This window comes from Malania oleifera, chromosome 4, assembly GCF_029873635.1.
Source record: "Malania oleifera isolate guangnan ecotype guangnan chromosome 4, ASM2987363v1, whole genome shotgun sequence".
NCBI classification, from domain to species: Eukaryota; Viridiplantae; Streptophyta; class Magnoliopsida; order Santalales; family Ximeniaceae; genus Malania; species Malania oleifera.
Genome location: NC_080420.1, coordinates 97462436 through 97484155, shown reverse-complemented (window position 1 = coordinate 97484155; position 21720 = coordinate 97462436). Strand labels below are relative to the sequence as shown.

At 35.7% G+C, this 21720-nt stretch overlaps 1 protein-coding gene across 2 annotated transcripts in view; it reads left to right on the top strand.

The window, feature by feature from the left end:
• The first annotated feature begins 13026 nt into the window (after positions 1-13026).
• The window catches only part of LOC131153115 (uncharacterized), a 97565-nt gene continuing 88871 nt past the window's right edge, over positions 13027-21720 (top strand). For both annotated transcript variants that reach the window (XM_058105179.1, XM_058105178.1), the window contains exon 1: positions 13027-13539. In XM_058105179.1, coding sequence (XP_057961162.1) covers positions 13162-13539 — 378 coding nt within the window. In that variant the 5' untranslated portion in view covers positions 13027-13161. The remainder of the gene's footprint in view (positions 13540-21720) is intronic.

Genomic DNA, 21720 nt, shown 5'->3' with positions numbered 1-21720 from the left:
CAATGAAAAAACATATTTTGGACTTTGCATCAAGTTTACTACGAGCATCAAAATCAATATGAACATAAGAAACACAACCAAAAACTTTTAAATAAGAAAACTTTACCTCTTTATCGCTCCAAACCTCGTTAGGAAGTTTGAACTGCATGGGAACTAAAGGTCCTCGATTCATTAGGTAAGCTACAGTACTAACAGCATCAACCCAAAACGTTTTTGGTAGTCTAGCATGCAACCTTATACTCCTAGCACGCTCATTGAGAGTTCTGTTCATGCGCCTGATCACACCATTTTGCTGTGGTGTCCCGGGAATGGTCTTCCCCATTCTGATTCCATATGCAGCACAATACTTACTGAACCTTCCATCTATGTACTCTCCTCCATTGTCTGACCTCAAACATTTTACTTTCAAACATGTCTTTGTCTCAACCATAGCCTTCCACTTCTTAAAAGTTTCAAATACATTAGATTTATTTTTCAGAAAATAAACTCATACCTTTTTTGGTTGAGTTATCAATGAAAGTAATGTAATACCTTGAACCTCCAAGGGATGCAACCGGAGAAGGCCCCCACAAATCAGTGTGCACTAACTCCAATTTTTCAGCCTTCAATGTCATGCCAATTTTCAAGAAACTCCCCCTTTTTTGCTTTCCTAAGATGCAGCTTTTACACAAGTCAAAATCAACGGACTTCAATTCTAGTAGTTTCCCTTTTGACAGCAACATCTTCATCCCTTTCTCACTTATGTGACCAAGTTTGCGGTACCATAAGCTCGTATCAATACTTGCTTCAGCAACTGCAATTGTGTCTCTTGGACTTGAGGTCATGTATAAAGTATCAAACTTCTTTCCATGAGCCAATACTCTGGCTCCTTTGTAACCTTCCAAGTGCCACCAGCAAACAACATTGCCAAACATACCCATTAGGCAACGACAAAAATCATATTCCTTCTCAAGTTAGGAATATGTAGTACCTTCTCGAGTAACTAAACAGACTCATTAGGCATCGAAATTTGGACGTTTCCCATACCCACAAATTCAGGAATTCCTCTACTTTGGTTTCTCTAGTAGTGGCTGGTAAATATCTGTCAAAGAATAATTCTCTAAACCGGCACCAAGTCATAGTTATAGGCACCGCCCTCTGTTCCTCCAATAGTTTTACCGTAGTCCACCATCTTCCAGCCTCTCCTATCCGTTTATAAGTGGCAAATAAAACCCTCTACTCCTCCGTGCACTGCAGCACTGTCAAAACTTTCTCAATTTCCTGCATCCAGTTTTCGGCGACTATAGGATCAGCTCCTTCTAAAAATGCAAGTGGGTTCATCTTGGTGAATTTCTCTATCGTACACCCATGGCCTGCAGACGGGCCTCCCTGCTCCCTAGAGCTTCGTGCGATCTTAGCCATGACCTGCTAAGCTACACTGTGTAATACTGCATCTGAATCAGCTCTGCCTGCACCCGAGGGCCCTGCACCCTCACTACCACTCGCATAAGCATTGCCACCACCCGGGTCCATCCTAGAAAGACAATAAATATGACTTAGAGACCCTACTCTTATAATTTACATATCTAACCAAAACTCATGATATCCCTTCTATCTTGACATCCTTATCTTAATTTTAGATTCAGTCCTACACTTTAGAAACACAACCTGGTAATAGTTTACTATGACTTTCCTGAAATCGTCACCCCAAGAAAGACATAGAAACCACGACTAAAGTCCTGCCTCCAAACCACATCACAAAGCTTTAAATCCTTTTACTATACTATGGTATTGTTTCCGTTGCACCCTAGAGTCTATAGAACCTAGCAACCTAGGCTCTGATACCAAACTATAACGACTTGCCTATTTTGCTATATAAATTTTTTTTTTTCAACATAGCATCATACATAATAATCCTGCTAAGCTGTCATAGTAGTGATCAACTTGAACCCATGGGTACCAGGGATATACCTATCATACATCTCTAATACCTAAACAGCGAGAAACATAAATCACATACATGTCATGCAACAACGAGCACAATACCAGAGTTCTACTGAGTCTATATATACAATCATCCACAAAAAGACCAAAAAACATCCTATGGTCTTAATCCAAAAACTCATCTAACCCTAACTCAACTACTTACCTTTCTGACAGGGTAGCTTGGTCAACTTCTACTGCTATGGGGCTCTATCCGCCCTCCTACCTGGATTTCCTAAAATGTTTGTAATGTTGGGGTGAGACACCTTTCAGTAAGGGAGATAAACTAACATCAGTGTGTTATAACATGAGTATTATTGTGACATAAATATGGACTGTACTTAATTGTATAACATATAAAACTGCTTGTATAGTTTATGAATAAAACATGATTCATCATATCATAGTAAATATCATAATGAATATCGTACTAATTTTTGTAATCATGTAAAACATCTTCTATAACTGTACAATACTGAAATAATACCTAGGATGGATAGCTAGCTAGTGTCATGTCTTATCCCCCACATGACAAGGTTGTGTGGCCCAAAGGCCAAACCTAGAAATGGCTAGCTGACCACACTAAGTCAACATAAGTCTGTAAGTACGATGGGCTTGCCCCACCTGGTCCGGATTGCCAGTGGGACACCTACACTACCATGAAGCCACATCAACTGTCATCTCTCACACTCTATCTCATATGTGTGGTAGCACTAACATAATCATGATCTTAATTATATAGCTACGGTACTATGCTTTGTGAAACTAAGCTAAGTCATCCAGGTTCTGATAACATATAATACATTTCATGATACTGATACATAACTGTTTCATATTTCATAGAAATATCTGACATGATCATATTTTCATGAATTATTGACATAACATACATATTCACGGCATCTGTGCCGACATATCATAACATGTAAGTCACAACATCTGCGCTAACCATATCATATCGTATAAATCACGATATCTGCGCCGGTATATCTTATTGTATAAATCACGGCATCTGCGCCGGCATAAAACATAACATACTGAATCATGATATTTTTGTTTTATTTAACATAATATTTCAAAGTCATAGTTCCTGTACTGTTTTTATGATTTTCCTGAAAATTGCCATAACATGCTTATTCTGAAGAAAACATAATATTTAGGTATAACATAATTTTCATGGAAAATTCATACTCATGTCACACAAGTGTAAGTAATGTTCTAACATAAAATTTGAACTAAAATCATATTTCGTGATAAAATATATTAAAACCATTTCCCTGTTCAACAACAGTATTTCCCAAACACAGTTCCATATCATGCATATTTTTCTGAAAATAATTTTTGTATAATAATAAATAATTTCATGAAAAATGCTAACTTAGTTTATCCCCTTACCTGACTTACTGAGAGCTCACAATTAAACCCAAATCTACACCCGTGGTGTTCCCAGCTCAACTCCCTAAAATTTACATTTTCCCCAACAAAACTTCAATATTATGTCATCTACTACACTTTCCTCAGTCTAGAAATACCAAATACCTTATAAATCTTAAAATAACCAACTTACCCAAATTTTGGGATAGTGCCCAAGTTGACCTAACTAATAATCTACTCCGGCAGACTTGTAGAGAATCTTTTCGGGAGTAGCGTGGCAGCTTTCAATCATCAAACTGGTGAGAATCAAAGGTGTAGATGAAGAGAGAAAGTAGAGGATACGATTTTAGAGAGAGAGAGAGAGAGAATTGTTGCATGAAAATTTCGCTGAAAACCCGATTTAAGCATATTTATACACTGCTGCCTCGTTAACGAGCCACGTCACCTCGTTGACGAGTCCAAGAAGAGATTCGTCGAAGAACACTTAATCCTCGTCGATGAATTGTAGGCTCTGGAAACAGCCCTTTCGGTAAATTCTCGTCGACGAGGCACGTGTTCACGTTGACGAGCCCAAGAAGCCTATTCGTCCATGAACACTCTGTGCTCATCAACAAGACCCTACTGAATACTTTTTTTGAAATTCCTTTTTTCTCCTTCCTTTAATTATTTAATTACTATATTTCTTCGGGTCTCTACATGCTGACTCAACTCTGCTGACGCGGCTTGATGGTGTCACGCTGGCTGATGACGTGGCAGTGGGGTGCAGTGACGATTGTGCTAAATTACACTTGGTAAATTCCTAGGGAAGTGGGGGGATACAATGGACCGCTTAAGTCTCACTTTCCTATACAAAATTTTCCTTAGACACTTAATTAGCACAATATAGCTCCTGGGACCTCCAATCTGGCTACTTTGCTCCGATCTGGAAATTTTGCTATGATCTGACGACTTTGCTCCGATCTAGCTCTAATAGCACTTGTTAGGGATCTAGGAACAATAATCACACACACAAGCAAAATAAGCACACAAAATAAGAACACCAGATTTACATGGTTCGGTCTAATCTAACTTACGTTCACGGAGCACACCGAATATACTATAACTTAGAAGAAAAACAAGAGGAGGAGACACACACTCAATTCAACTTTCTCACACTTTTCTTTCTCTCGCCTTCAACACTCTCACACTCCTTGCTCACTCACTTCACTTGCACACTTGCACACAACACAAATGTTCTTATTTATAGAGACATAGGATAGATATAGAAGGAAAATAGTTATTGCATTCTGATGGGATAATGAGCACATGATATTTAATGGATTATTTTAACACGTGATAATTGTGTTTTTGATGGAATGAATTTGGCACGCGGCTGCAGCTCATCCTCTTTAAGGCGTTTCCATTTTCTCCATTTCCATATTTTCTCCGTTTCCATTTCAGCTTAACAGTTATATTATCTGCTAATTGTTTTCCAACATTTAAGAAAACAGAGGCAATAATTTAAAACTCAACCTACTTAAAATATGTCTAATATGTGTTTAGGGCTGCTGAGTTTTTCTTTTAGCTAGATTAACTTTTAAGTCATAGACCTCAATATCCACATATCTCGTTAATGCTTATTCTTATCAAGTATCTAAGTATCCTAGTAATTTCGATCCAACATGCTTTGATTAAAAATTCCTAGAAGCTATATACCATAAATCTCTTAATTGCCGTCAAGTGATTTTCTAAGGTTAGGATGAAATTGATCATACAAATTCATACTATACAAAAGATGCAATCTACTAGAAATGAAGTAAATTATTCATTCTAATTATACCTCTTGAAATCTAAAACACATAATTATTTTCTACTAAAGTCATTTATGGATGCATCCAATGAGATTCATATAAATAGAGTTAAATTCTTGTAACTTCTAGCCTAGTAGCCAAAAATATATTTCCTAAAAAATCAATACTCAGTGCTACTAGTTTGGGCATTGTTTTCAATAATTCTCCTATATTTGTGAAGGTAATTTCTAAATATCTATTTTATAGACATGTCACTCACCTAGCACCATTCTAAGCTTTTCCTAAGGTCCCTTGGTTATAATAATTTCCAAAGAATTTCTTACAAGTATTTGTAGATTGATTTCTTAAGTGAATGTTTGATCAAATAACTATTCCTCCTTTTGTTGACACATCTACCCTTGCATCTTTTGCTGCATTTATGATTGCATTTGCTCCTTCATCTACTAAGGCATCTATTAATTCTTTTTCCCCCATATTTCAATTTCTTCTCTTCATTTACATTTCCTTTACAAAATTTTGACAAAAATTTCAACAAAATTTTCATTAACATCCTTTACTATCATCATAGTTTCCCCCCCCCCCCCCTAAGATTCTGTATAGTATCTTGGTGATAGTATTGCATACCATTCTCATTTCCATGATATGTTTGCGCAATAGATACAAGAATTCTCAAATTACTTCTCAACAATATTATATGTTAAAATTAAGCATGACAAAACTATAGTACCCATGCTTGGACACATTTGAGATTGATATGACCTTTAAATATTATGGTTCGCTCAATTATAAGTAAACACCTTGGACATATTCCCTCATATGAAAAGTTAAGGTTTATCATAAATATATTGTTATTTCTGACTGCAATAGACTTAATCATTAGCAATCTTCTATTACACAAATAACTTAAAACAAAGTTCTTATAATATTCACACACATGGGATTCTTGATCAATATATTCAACATTTTTTCAATCATAATTACAACAAAGTTTCTACCTTATTCATTGGCAAGTATGAAGGAAAATAGACTATGAGACTATAGTAACCAATATAATTGGGATTGCTTCTAATATTATAACTCTTATTTTCATGGAATCCATATTTGTTTTCCTTTAGCCCTAAATCTATTTAGTTTCTCAATGCATTTTTTTTTTCAATATGACCAAACCTTTTGTAAGAAAAAGCATTGAATGAGGTCTGATGAATATGGAGAATGTTTTGTAAATGATTCCTTATGTTCTTCTGAATTGAAACCCGATCCACTTTTTTCAAACATATGCTTTTGATCTCCTAAAAGAATATTTAGGTTTTCACGACTAGTTGTAAACTTCTTGACAATTTATTCCAAATCACTTACATTTCTTCTGATGGTGTTCTCATTTTCCAAACTCTCATCTCCTTTTCAGAACTTTTTCCTTCATTTCTTCACTCTATTTTAGTCATAATTTATATTCTCAGCAAGAGTTGTCTTATCCTAATTTTCTAAGTGTACAGTAGACATTTCCTTGCCTACCACTTGAATTTCTTTCATAAATAATGAAGGTGTTGATGAGATTAGCTTACCAGCTTCCTTCAAATCAATTATTTGACATATGCCTTCTGTTAGTTGTCCACTAGACTTAATGCAGATGCTTGTTAACGAATATGGAATACAAGTACTTATTGGTCTAGACATTAACTTTGTTATAAATTTCTTTTCTATGAATCAAAAGTATAATCCAATCACTTCTGGCTTCATCTTGTTCTTCATTATTTATAATAAATTATTCTCATCTAGTATTTGCTATACTAACTTCCTTATGCATCATGTATCCTAACTTCTTATTATGTTCATTAAATCCATCTAATTTTTTATCCATACATTTGGTATGTAAGAGTGGAATGAAATCAAATTTATTATTTAATTTTGTAACGTTGTCTATTCAAATTTTTATTTCATTCATTTCTTACACCATTTCATTTTACATACCATATGACATATAATTATCTTCTATTATTTCAACTTTTCCTTTATTATTTCCCACGATTTATTCTAAATCTTCATCCTCAATTATTTTTACAAAATCGCCTTTTTAAAATTTTTATTAACTTATATTTTTACATTCATTTGCATAGTGTTCTGTTTCTCCAAACCCCAATAATTACAATTGTTCTTCTTTTTGGGATAATGTGTTCTTTCTTATTTTTATTTTTTTTTACTTTCCATGCTTTTTGTAGTATTTTTTCCTAATCTTTTTTCCTCTCTAATTATTGATACTTTTTAGTTTTCTTCTTATTTTATTTTATATTTTCTTTTTATCCTTCTAGGTTCACAACTCCATTGCATGTTAGGTATTGTGTAACGGTCCTGAACCTAACTCCGGTGAGGTATTGTCTGCTTTGGCCCACTGACCTCACAGATTTGTCTTATAAAAGGCGTCTCACATAGTTGGAATCCAAACCATCCTTATAAGGCCGAGATATCCCTAGTACACATTCGATGTGGGACTGTGACAGACTCTCCCGATTACAATTGTTCTTCTTTTTTAGGACAATGTGATTTCTTTTTTAATTTTTATTTTTTTACTTTCCATGCTTTTTGTAGTATTTTTTTTCCTCTCTAATTATTGATAATTTTTAGTTTTCTTTTTATTTTATTTTATTTTTTCTTTTTATCCTTCTAGGTTCACAACTCCATTGCATGTTAAGCATTGTATAATGATCTTGGACCTAACACTGTGAGGTATTATTCGCTTTGGCCCACTGGCCTCATAGATTTGTCCTATAAAAGGCATTTCACATAGTTAGAATCCAAACCATTCTTATAAGGTTGAGATCTCCCTAGTACACATCCGAGGTGGGACTGTGACAAACTCTCCTGTCTGACCTCTAAGGCCCTCGTCAAAGTGGCTTACACCTCTGTGTAAGATCCACCCACATGATAGTACCCTAGGGTAGCTTTGATACCAAATGTAGCGGTCCTGAACCCAACTCCGGTGAGGTATTGTCTGCTTTGACCCATTGGCCTCACAAATTTGTCTTATAAAAGGCGTCTCACATAGTTGGAGTCAAAACCATCCTTATAAGCTCAAGATCTTTCTAGTACACAACCGATATGGGACCATGACACATTGCTTTTTCAACTTCTTATTTTTCTTCATTTGCAAGCACTAATCTATTATTTTTCTCCTTAAGAATTCTATTTTATTTCTTAAAAATATCAACCCCCTTTTTCCTTCTCAATCAATTTTCAAACATTCTGTTTTTATTATATTTATTGGATGTTATCTTATCAAAGTAACAAATTTTGATTACTTGCTTTTAATTTATAATAATGAGAAAACTCACAAATGTAATTTTCTAAGATTCTTGAATGTTGCATACTTCGATATTGTTAACTTTTTTTGCCATTCTTTTTTATGTTTTTATAAATAACGTCTTGTCCTAAAAGTTCTGTTTCTATGCTAGCACATATAGCTTTGAACATCACATTAAGAGAGGCTAGATTTCGTAGTTCATCTTTCTTTTTTCTTTGAGTCTGTTAGATATGGTTCATTAAACGTTATGTTCTAGATAATTAAAAAATTACTTGTATTCTGTTGGGGAAAATAGCGGAATAATTGAACTTACAAAAAATACTTATACAACTTTTGTAACGTCCCGAACCCTTAAACCCAGGTCCGATGCATTATACCTGATAAAACCCTGATAATCCATAATTCATAATATACGTAGCGGAAAACATCACCATAATCTCCATATAACATAATACCAGAGTTTACTAATTCTAACTATAATCCATAATAAATCATCTATCACCTGTATTTCCATATATACACATATCTCCAAAACATTTCAGTATTCATAATCATTCCTTTCTCAGCAAACTTAAAACATAAAGACATAAAACATAAAATATCTACATCCAAGACTATTATCAGAATTATACCCTTATCCTCAAAATTGCTATCACAACTTGATGTCGTGGAGGTCTTGAAAAAGATTAGTTCATATTCGGGTGAGACACATCTCAGTAAGGGAAGAAACAATATATTAAACACAGCGTGTGGCTAACATGAGGTATATAAATATCATTTTAATAACATTTGTAAAATATTTTCATAAACATTGAAATCATTATTTGAATCTAAACAATCACATGTAAAGGTTTAACCCACGAGATTACCCAATGATAGGGCTGATTACCCGCCCATACAAGTAGCACCCCTCTGCTCTGATACTTAAGTAACCTGAAGGTCACTATTGAAGCATACCAGAGCACTCACCTTACTTAGCAAACTCTAAAGTGTTAGATTGATCTCGTACTCACACCGTTCAACAATAGCTTATCAGCAAAAGCCCTAAGGATAGAGAAATCTACCTGTCCATACAAGTAGGTTCCCTTTGCCCTAGTGCGCTATGCAGTTACTGCCACATCTGAAGCTGTTAGTGCACTCGCCTTTCTCAGCAAGCCCTTAGGCGAAAAGTTTGCCTCGCCTAACCGTAACATGTTCTACATACATATATACTTCTAATATCATAAGACATTATTCTTTTCTGTCTTTATTCAATTATACACATCTGTTCAAGTTCATAACTTAAACATTGCATTGCATTTTACTTTAAGTGATTCTTTCTCATTTGTATCGTTCACGTTTCAAATTTTATTTCATTATATTGTCATTCCATTGCATAACGTTTTCATTTCATTCCTTCGTACTATAGTTGGTTTTTAGCCATCATCAGTTAGTCCACATAGAAATGCGTTAGAATCTGCTAACATGACTGTCTTTTAGCTGTCTTACATTTATATGGTTGCATTTAACATACACATGCAACATTATCTATATCATATTTTATTCTCAATACTTTACTTACTTAGCTTCCATCTCATGGATTTAACATATATTTGCACAGAATCTCATGTCACACAATTTAACAGTAAAATTCACACATATTCCTGTAAAGTAGGTCAACCAACATTTAGCATTTAATTTCTGAAAATACAATTTTCATTTCTTACATAATTATTCAGAAAATTCCTTCCGTTTTATTCAGTTCATTTCCACAAATATATAACTAAATAAGTGGTCCTAGGCTTAAAAATCATAGTTTTACATGGTTGACATCTTAATAATTCACACCAAAACATACATATAATATAACATAAATTATTACCTTTAATTTCATAAAATTTGTTTTAATATATAATTTCCCCTTATTTGGTTTCTTGAACTACCTAACAGGGACCCTGAAAAATGCCTACAGCTCACCCGGACCCTGAATAAAAATTTCTAATTCCATTAAATTAACCCTAAATAAAATATTATTTTAATATTTCCTAAGCCCTTAAATACCAAATAAATAGTTATACCCTCAAATATAATCAATTTGTTAAATTTCTCAAATTTCACTCTCGCTTTGGAGTGGAGCCTAAAAAACCCCAATTGAAAAAGTACCTATGTCAAAATGATGACGATCACGACTAGGATCCCGTAGTGGTGCTTGATTGTCGATTTAATGACAAATTTAACAAAAAATTAAGAAATTAGGAAAAATATACCTTTCTCCAGGAATGGTGCCTACGTCGCTCTCACGACAAATCTGCTCAAGTAGAAATGTTGGTGGTGAAGTTAGGAATCCAACAACACATTTCGTTTTCCAATTAACCAAATATCTATTGAGAAATGAGAGGAGAGAGAGAGACGGAGACGGAGAGGCGACGGATGGAGAGAAGCTGAAAGATGAACGCCTGGGGGGGTTGCGCTGTTCTTCTGCAGTTTTTCAGGAAGTTTCAAGCTTCTCTTTTTTTTTTTCTTTCTCTTTTTTTTTTCTTTACTTACTTTATCATATAATATAAAATATATATATATATATATATATATGTATATATATATCATATTATTTATTCAACAAATCAAATTTAACAATACTTAATTAATTATAAATAGTTTTAATTTAATTTAATTTTTATTACTTTTATTTTTTTATTTAATTAATTGATTTAATAATATTTAATTAATTAACTAATCAATAATTACTTTTAATTTTAATTTTTTTAATAAATTTTTTTTCTAGATTATTACAACTTTTCTCACCTTACACAAATAAAACAAAACAATGGGTTAGATATATTACTAAATTTCAATTTCAAAATTTTATTCATTAACGCAACAATTGAATTGCCAAATAAACCAACAAAAAATCAACAAAAATAGTAAAGCAATAAAACACCCAAAAATGAAACACTAAGAATTTACATGGAAAACCCTAAATCGGAAAAAATCCATAGGACCTTCGGTTTAGGCCAAATCCACTAGATAAGAAAAAAATATAATGACCCACAAGCTCCGCAAGAGCTCTTAATAATAACGACAATTGCAACAAATCATAAACAACTTTACCTTAAAGTCGAATTCACTAATAAGAACTTGAGATCAATAAAAGAGTGTCTCACTAAAAGAAAAAATTTGAAAAAAAATACTATGATCAAAGCCAATTAAGTCGAAACCCTTATCGTCATGATCACACACCTAAAATTTCAAGTCAATGGAAGTCTGTTTGGCTGTCTGATCAAGTACCCAAATGGGTTTCTTTATTCTATATATTCTTTTTGTCCAACTGCTATGAGCCATCTTTTTTCTTCTTTTCTTTTAATTTCTAGTACAACCACTCACATACACAATCCTAATTTCCTTTTATTTATATATTTAATTTTTTTAATTACAAAATTGCCCCTCCTTATAGGATGCCCAACATATTCCACTTATTACTTTGTAAATTTAACACATAGGTCATGTTTTTCTTGTATTATTAGAATAATTCATATTGATTTTTTAGCACATTCTAAATAGAAAATAACGTACTTAGCAAAATAATTTTTCTAAATTTAGGTATAGAGCTTGGAGTAAACCAATTACTATGCTCACTTGTACTTTTAGTGAACCTATAACCAATTACTATGCTCACTTGTACATTTAGTGAACCTATAATAATTACTTCTATAATTATAATCTTTGTCTCTCTGAAATTTCATTATTTTTGTAATAATTAAAAAACTTCTTTAGGCTTTGAAGAAACAAAAATTAGGCAGTATTTATAAAACTATATTCAAATTCTTCACATAATTAATCTCTTCCTCTTCTTTATTAGGCCACCTCGTTTCTTATGTTTTCCTTAAGCTTGTTTCTCCTATATCTTTATTATTAATTTATTTATTTTTCTATCAATTTTTTTTAAAAGTATAGTGTCCATATCGTCTAATTTTACCAATCCCATTTGTCAGTATATTTATTTTTCAGTAGAACATTATTCTCTGTAATTTTGTTAGGGCTTCTCTATTTTCCTCAAAATTATTTGTAACTCGCTAAAGAGCATATTTATTATAATTTAAGATTTTTTTATACTAATAGAAAAGTTTCTTTTGGTTTTGGAAGGGATAAATGTAATCATAAGAACTTGAGTTTTCTTATTATCCTCTTACAGTTATTAATTCATTGACCTTCGAATTGGCTTACGAAATGCCTACTTTTATTTTCTTATTTTTTAACTGTTGGGATGCCTTGCCTCGTTTAGTAGTTGTTGTTATTTTTTAAAAAATTTCTAATTAATTCTAGCATTGTAAAATATTGAAATTCATTATTTTTTTTTTTACATTTGTATTATTGTTCTATTGGATTTGCATAGGATTATTCACTATGTATTCGCAATTAAAATCTTGCTTTGTGCAAAAAGGTTACAATATTTTTTTAGATAACTTTATAAATTTTATTTGGTCCAGTTTGCAGGTTAAATGCAATATAAAAAATTTACAGTAGCTTAAAAAGGGCAAAAAAAAAACTAAGTAAAGAAGGACATCTAATTACTAAAATTTCTATAGTCATATGATATATATAAAAGAGAGTGCTTTGACAGAAATCAGCATCTTATCTTGAACGTTAGTTCTTAAACCCCGCGTGTTTCCCTCCTTTTCTTAAACCCCTTTCTCTTGTACGCCGGCAAGTCTTATCCCTTGCAGATTTAGCGCATCCATTACAAACGATCGCCAAATCCCAACAATGTCTCACCTGCTAACCTGGGGGCACCTCTACCTGAAGAAACCCCCTTATTCCGCGCACTCCTTTTCCTTCCCCAAAGCCTTTAAAGTCGCAGCCTCAGCGACTTCCTCTCCTCAGAAGAGAACGAGGAGCAGGAAGAAGAAGCAGCAGCAGCAGCAGGAGGTGAAGAAAGGTGAGTCGACGCTGTTGGTGTCGGCGGCGGAGAAAGCACTGAGGTTGACGTTCATGGAGGAGCTGATGGAGCGGGCGAGAGGCCGCGATATCGCCGGCGTTTCTGAAATCTTCTACGACATGGTTGCTGCCGGGCTCAGCCCCGGTCCGCGCTCATTCCATGGCTTGATTGTGGCACATGTGCTTGCTGGAGATGAAGAGGGCGCGGTAACATCTCTCTCTCTCTCTCTCTCTCTCTCTCTCTCTCTCCCGGTTCGTCTCTGCTGTATTAAGTGAGAGAACTAGAAATCATTAACATTTAATTTTCCTTAATTTTTAATACAGGTAAAAAGTGTAATTGAAAACTAGAAATCAAAAATAAGAATAGAAAATCTGAAAATTGTCAACTTCGTTAATATTTTCAAAATTGAAACAAATTGATAATTGATAGAACAGCTCCCTAGTTTATCCTTGGGTCAAATAGCAATTAATAAATGAAATTTGAATAATAAAAGTGCAAAACAATATAAATTAAAAGATATTGTTGTAAAAAATATAAATTAATTATAATTATACTTAATTATCATATTTTTGAGCTCACTTTCTACTCAAATAAGAACCCCATTATATATGAAGGTTGAAAACTAGTGGAAATATTTCTGGATGATTTTTTGATTATGTTTTTTAAAATTTTAAACAATTTAAGGGATATGTTTATTTAAATTCACATGGAAATTTATTTTATTTTTTATCAAAGAAATTATGTAACAATGACTTAATGCTTTTGGATGTCAAAGTGCGAGCAGTTGCCATGTAGAAAATCTAGAGCCTGAGCTTTTCTATTTGGTAGTTTTTTGTTTTGTTGCGGTACAATGAAAAAGCGGATGGCGACTTTATGTTTGTTTGTGTCAATAATTTTTAAGGTTTTATTTTCAGTTTCCTCTATCATGACTAAAATCAGATTTTTTTTTTTTTTTTCAGTTTATAGTTGTTGTCCAAGGTTCTTTAATAGACTTTTATGTACTATGTAATCATCTTTTTGGTGAAAAAAATTAAAATAAAACAAAAATCAGTTTAAAATATAATAGAATAAAATAAAAATGTTCTTATATTTTCAAAAAAGTAAAAATCATTCAAACACATATCTTCAACCTTCATCTACAATAGCCTTTTTGTTCTTGGAGTACTAAAAGCGAGTTTAAAAATATAATAATTAAGTAAAACAATAATTATAATTAATTTTTCCATTTTTATTGTATCTTTTAATTTTATTTTTTTTTGCAATTCCAATATTCTAATCATATTTATTAGTTGTTATTTGATGAAAGGAGAAAAATGAACATGCACTTTTAGTTTTAGTTTGGGAATATTAGTACAATGGGTTTCCAGTTTAAAGTTTTTAGTTTCTCTTTTTGGTTTTTGAAGTTTGATTGAAAAATAAATTTATTAAGAAAGAAGAATGTACAAAGACAATGAGGATTCTTTAAAAAAAAAAAAAGAAGAGAGAAAAAGGCAAGCACAAGAAGAAACACAGTACTATGACAAAGAGCTAGCCCGTCATGTTGAATGTTATAAAAAAAGAGTAGGTAATGGGAAGGCATCATCAAGATCTCTCGAGCTCAAAGACTGAGGGACTAGACTCGAAAAATGTGATGTTAGAGGACAAGAAGAAGCAATTCAAGGTAGGATATTGATACCTTTTTTGAGAATGACAATACTTTTACAAAACACATTTGGAAGCATAAGGGTCCAATTCATTTGCGTTACAAGATGATCGTGGAACGACCAGAATTTTCAATGTAATGAGAAGAAAGGATCATTTAAGAAAATAGGACAGACAACAACATCCTACCCCCTTGTATATTCAGGTGTGTGCCCTTTGTTCATCAACTAACTCTTGAGGTGGATAAGTTGGATCCTTGTGCTATAAAACGTGTCTTTCTGGGCTGCTTATATACTCAAAAAGGATATCGTTGTTATAGTCTTACGCTATATTGCTTCTTTGTTTCTGCAGACATTACCTTCTTTGAGTCTACACCTTACTACACTCAGTCCTAGAGTTCTTCTGATCTCAATGAGTCTCTTCCTTTGCCTAATCTTCCAGATTCTTGTTTGCTGTCCTTGCCCAGTCAAGCACCCATGTCTCCATTTAGTATCAATCCTTCTCATAGTCTTGATCATCCTAATTTTTAGGTGTATTCATGATCTCAACTCCAAGGAAGAGGGTCCCTTCTAGCTTCTAGCACCATGCCTTTGGTTTCCTCGTTTGATGATCATATTTCCCACGATGTTGATCCTCCCATTGCTGTCCGGAAAGGTAAACGCAAATATACACAACATCCCATTTCTGACTATGGTATAACTTCTTATCACCCTCCTATTATTGTATTGTTAACATCTGCTGCCCTTCCTAAATTTGTTTTGGAAGCCTTAGCCCACTTTGGGTGGAAGAATGCCATGGTTGAAAGATGAATGCTTTATAGGACAATGATACTTGGACTTGGTATCTCTTCCTCCTCGCAAGTCTGCGGTTGGTTGTCGTGGGGTATACACTATGAAAGTCAACCCTGATGGTTCTGTGGCTCATCTGAAGGCACACCTTGTTGCTAAGGGGTATACTTAGGTGTATGATTTGGATTGTTCCAACATTTTTTCTCCGTTTTCCAAAGTCACATTAGTATGTTTGTTCATCTCCTAAAGAATAGAAAAAAAAAGGGAGCCGATTCGACGTTCTCCTCTCGGCGCCCCTGTTTCTGGCCTTCAAGCTCTCAAGGATAGCTCCTCCTTCCTTTGATCATCTCCTATCCTTTCTCTACACAGCAAATTCGAGTTTCATTCACCGCAGTTGTTCTTCCATCCTCTTCGTTTTTTTTGCCTTGACCCTAGCCCCACTTGGCTTCCAACCCTCTTTGATCATCCTCCTTTGTCGCTGTAAGGCCTTTGTAGTCTCCTCCTTTGTCGCCGGGAATAGATCAATATACCTAGAAGCGATCAAAGAGGACATTGTGGTGGTTGTAACCCTATCCCTAAATTTCTTTAAGGTTGTGACTCTCATGTATCACGATTGCTTGAAAGCCAACGACCTAAAGCTCCATGCTTGCCAATCAAAGGGTTCGCTTTGTGCAACCCAAGCGAGAACCACTTAAATAGAAGAATCAATTGTATTTCTTTGTTTGTTCTCCATAGAAATTGGGGATCAAAGAGCACCAAATTTGATGACTTATTAAGGGAAAGACAAAGTAAGAGCATGCTATTGGAGAAGTTGCAACATATGTTGGAGGCAAGCGATTCTCTTTATGTAAGGTGCAAGGCGAAAGTCATAAAATAAAGAAATCGAGCTCCCAACTTTCATCTTGCTTAGCCATGAAAGCAAGGAAAAAAAAACGTGGGTGGCATTGCGACTGGGGTGCTAGTTAGAAAGGTTCTTACAATGTTCGTTCAATCAAGCAAAGCTTCTTTTTCGAAACTTAAGGAGAGGGAGGAGGGCTTTCTAAGAAGGGCTTGGGACCTATGAACGGAACAACATAACAAACATGATGCCATCCAAGTCTTTCAATTCGGAGGTTGATCCAATAGATGTGTCTACGCATTGCTCTTTTGGAAGGGCAAGGGAAAATCTAGAAAGGAAGGAAACTTAATATCACGGTAAATAGCATCGGATCCTACTAGATTGTTTTTTTCGGGCTTTTGTGGAGCCCCCTACTAATGCAACATCAGTGGTGCAACAAGTCGGCCTCAGGAGACAAACCTCTTAGAGAATTGTGCTCGCTAGCCTTCCATGCTGATCGAATTCGATGAGTTCACATGTGTCGTTGTTTATCCCTTCTTTTTTTTTCCATATTGGCCTAGTGTTCAGTAATTGGCCTTTTTCTTGTTGTTGTCTAGTGCCTTACCCAATGAATAGACGAGTTCCAAGGGGGAAGGTAAGAACCATGCTTTCAAAAAATGGCGGTCTGAATATGATTTGAACTGTGAGAATAATTGATTAAGCCGTGCCGCCATAAGGGGTCATTCTCCAAATGGGACGGGGCCAAGCCTTTAGGTTGTTTAAGTAGGTTGGGTGACAGATTGGCCATAGGAGTACTCCAAGATATAAACCAGGGATCTCTCAAGGATTCTCGGCTCTTTTACACCCAAGGGAAAGTGTATCAAAAGTTGCAACTTTCAAAGGTTGAAAAACTATGTTTCCTTGCATTAAAAACTTCTTGTAAAAAAAAAAAGGCAATCAATTAGAATCAAGAAAAAAAAAATGGAAATAGTGGATCAAGATCTAGATGGATCCCTATCTTTATCTCTATCACAGAGATACCTATCTATATGGAGAGAGGTCTATCTATGAATCGATCTTGACTATCCTCTATTGGGATAGATATGTCCCTATGAGCGACTACATTGATCTTTATATGTTTTGTCCATGTTCGTTTTCCTATCATATTAGTTCGAGACAGTCCAGTGTATCCCTCTCAACGAGAAGCCACCCAAAAGAATGAAGACGAGTTCCCCCATGTGGAAAATGCATTCAATTTCACCTCCTATTTGAGTAAGGCTGGAAAGGGTAGGTTGATTTCATAGGATGTAAATAGTGAAGATCTTAGTGCGTGAATTAGATCAGCATAAGGACATCTTTAACACTTAACAACGTCGTGACAATCCTCATCCATGGTAGCATACCCCCAACTCCCTATATAGCCTCCACGGACACCATCTTAAGCTTCTTTCTACCACAAGGATGCTCTTTACCTCGTCATTGCCAAGGCAACGCAAGAGGACTTCATCAAAGTTTCTCTTTAGAGGTTGCAAAACTAGGTTTAGAAACCATCTTTTAGGATGGTTCATTTAGGTGTGTTAGTGTCAAAGAAAGTTGTTCTAGGACACACAACACCCCTTCTAGCTTGAGGTTGGTCACAACCCCAAGCAAAGACTAGAAATTGAGTACCAGACATCCCACCAAGCAAGTAAGCTTTACCACATAGGGCGAAACTGGTCTGTGATCTTGGTACTTGGAAGCCAAGACCCTTTAACGCAACCATATCATAAACCTTCCACATCAGGCCAAATCGCACCAACTCAAGGTCAGTACATTCAACCTTCCGTTTTCGATTTACAATTGGAGCATCAAAGAATTGCTCAATGGTCACCATGGGATCCAAAGTGGTGCCATAATGCCATCGACAGTATTGTAGCCAACTCTTAACCATGCCCTCAATATAGACCACTCAAGGAAGTCTTTCATCTTGGGAGCTTTGGACAACTCATCAAGAATCAGGCTTAATTGAGGAGGCTGCATCTTTGAATGGAGGAAGGTTGTTATAGCCCCCTTTAGGTAAGGGTTAATAGGTGTCCCTCTCCCTAACTAAAAGGCATCCTTGTTTTCATGTAGATAGACCATATGTGCTCAAAATGCGCATTACACCAACGGTCAAGTCAGGCAAGCTGGCGGAAGCTCATCCCTTGACCATATATTTCTCTTTTGAACCATAGTGTATCACAGCAGCAAGTCCTCCTTAGCGGTTAGAATTATATAGAAGCAGTGACCTCTCAACAACTTCAGTGATTTCGTCATAGCGACTCATGCTTGACTAAGACCATTGTGAACTAGAATTGCTTGTGGTGAGTTCCGGTTGGTGTCCCCACTAGCGACTGATTTTGTTGTTTCCCAATAGGGTCATCCTCTTCGACATTCAACATCAGACATGGTCCTGCCTTCGACAGTGTTTGAGTGGATTTCTTCAAAGTCAAAGTTGGTATTGCAACCCCACGAAATTTCTAGCTTATCATCAGCAAGGCTTTGTGAGCTTCCTACATTCACTTTAGGAGGCACTCTTGGACTTCTTGCCTAGGGTTAGTTGGGTGTTTTTGGTTATTTTCTGTGTGTGCTGCTTTGGTAATTTGTTGGTTGTTCATGTTCTCACACTAATTTCGGAACAGTGTCTATATTTATAGCTGACTAATTGCATGTGGGCATGGGGGAATGTAAGGAGATAGTCGGACAAGCTATTCTGAAGGTTTAGAGAAAAAAATTTCAACACTAATTGTTTGGATAGTTTAGCTTTTAGGCTATCTGAATTTGTAGGGAGATTCTTCTCTTATATCATACTGAAAAAGGAGGAGTTTTTATAGATCTTGAGTTCCTTGGGCGTGCTGTGTTTGGGTCTAATAGAAGTAGCAAATGGCCGAGTAGGGGATGCTCTTTTCGGGAGAGAGGGAGACAGGATTCATATAGAAATGAGAAGCAATGAGAAGGGTAGGTTTATTTGTCCTGAGAAGCAGCATCCTAGAGGTTGAAGACAAGCACTCCGTGTTTTACAAGGAAATCAGAGAAGCCTTGGTGAAGCTGTCTATTGACCTTGAGGGATACCGCATTATGAGATGTGCAAATTGTGGCTCTAAGAACATAATTCTTCAAGAGCAGATCTCGAAGAAATAGAATGTGTTTTAGAGGCTCTTGGATAACAGATCTTTCTTTGAAGTTGTCAATGAACATCTGTTAAAGGGGAGAAGAATTGGGCAATTCGAGAGTAATTTTTCCCTTAATGATGGTAAAGGTGACTGCAAATGTGGGCTCTTCATTAATGTGCCCAAAAGGGTTGTTTGCAGATGGGTTAAGAAGGGTTAAAATTAATGTGGTTTTAGAACCTAGAGGCCAGATGAGTAAACTAGGTGGATCAAAGTCGGGGGGGGGGGGGGGGGGAGTTAGAAGGGGAGGGCGGGCAAAGTTCTCAAGGAAAATTGAATGGAGAGGAATTGAAAGAATAGTGCTTGGAAGACTGGAAAGGGATAGAGGAGAATATGGCGATTGTACCACTTGATTTCGAGCCACAACTATCTTTCGATTTAGCCAGTTAGACATCAGAAAGGGGGTCGTAGATTCTTGAGAGTGGGGGGGGGGGGGGGGGGGTAGAGGAGGTATTCAGTACCGAAGATGACTTGAGCAGCTTTTGTGAATCTAAGAAGGAATTATTGGTGGATCAATTAAGAGCTCATTTACCCTTGTACTAGAGGAAGCCTTGGCTCAAGTTCTAAAGAAGAGGGCGTGGAAGCTTTAAGGTGATGAACTCACACAAAGGCCACAACTGTATGGGAAGAATGTATTCAATTATCTTTGAAACTGCGTAAGGGGGGACTAATGATATTTAGCACAATTTGAACCAGATGAAAGAATTGATAGATAAGGGGTCTTTGTCCCCTGTCCCTGAGCCTAATTTTGATTTGGTGGACTTTGTTGATATTCCTTCGGTTAAAAGGGGGGGGGGGGGGGTAACGATGAAGTGGCAGCCTTTTCTATGGCTGGTCTGAACTCATTCAAATCTAGAAAACGTATTCTTCCCCTTGTTCAAATAAACTCCTTAAGGACTTGGGTTTGAAATTAGTTACTTCAATAGGGATCAAGGTGAAATTGCCAGTTAACCTTATAACTTATAAGCGTAATAAAAAAGGTGCAGAAAGAACTTAAGAATTTGGTTTCCTCTATTAACTATGGGGGAGGGAGGGGAGTTGGGAAAAGAGAGGGGGGGGGGGGGGGTGTAAATGAGTGAAATTATGAAAATTGTCGGCTGGAATGTTAGAGGGCTAGGAGATTAGAAAGAGGGGGTTAATAAAAGAGGCTTTGCTTAAATACTCCCCTAATATGGTTTTGATTCAGAAGATTAAACTTGAGAGCGTTGATGGGGGGCCGTTGTTTGAGGGATTTGGGAAGGTCGTAATAAGGAATCGGCCTCCATTTCTTCTTGAGGGTCCAAGAGTGGTATTTTGGTAATGTGAGATACTCGTTCTATTGTTAAATGGATAATCTAGTAGGTTTTTTCTCTCATTCTGTCTTAGTATATGTGAGCGGCAATGGCCATTGGTGGGTTTCATCAGTGTATGGTCCTTTTAGACCAAACCTTAGGAGCTCTTTTTGGGATGAGCTTGGTTATGTGTATGACTTTTTTGCTCCTAAATGGATTGTGGGAGGTGGTTTTAATGTAGTGAGGTTTCCCAAAGTGAAGAAAGGAGGTGATTGTGTCACTGCTACTATGCTGAGTTTTGATTCCTTATTAGGTAATGTGGTTTGAGAGACATTCCTCTTGATAATGCTAATTTTACGTGGTCAGTGGGTGGGGCTAGAACGAGGGCGAATAGGCTTGATAGATTCCTTTTCTGTATGGAGTAGGAGGATGAGTTTCCTAATCTCTCTCAATTTATTTTACGTAGGCCCACTTCTGACCACTTCCCCATCTTGTTGGAGAGAAAGGTTACTTGGGGTCCTACTACTTTTAGGTTTGAAAATATATGGTTGGATTACAATTCTTTTCAGCCCTTAGTCCGGAATTCTTGGAATGAGGATGTGGAGAGGGGTTGGGAAGGTTTTGGGTTTGTGAAAAAGGTTAAAAGGTTAAAAAAGAAGTTGAAAGATTGGAATAGGGAGGT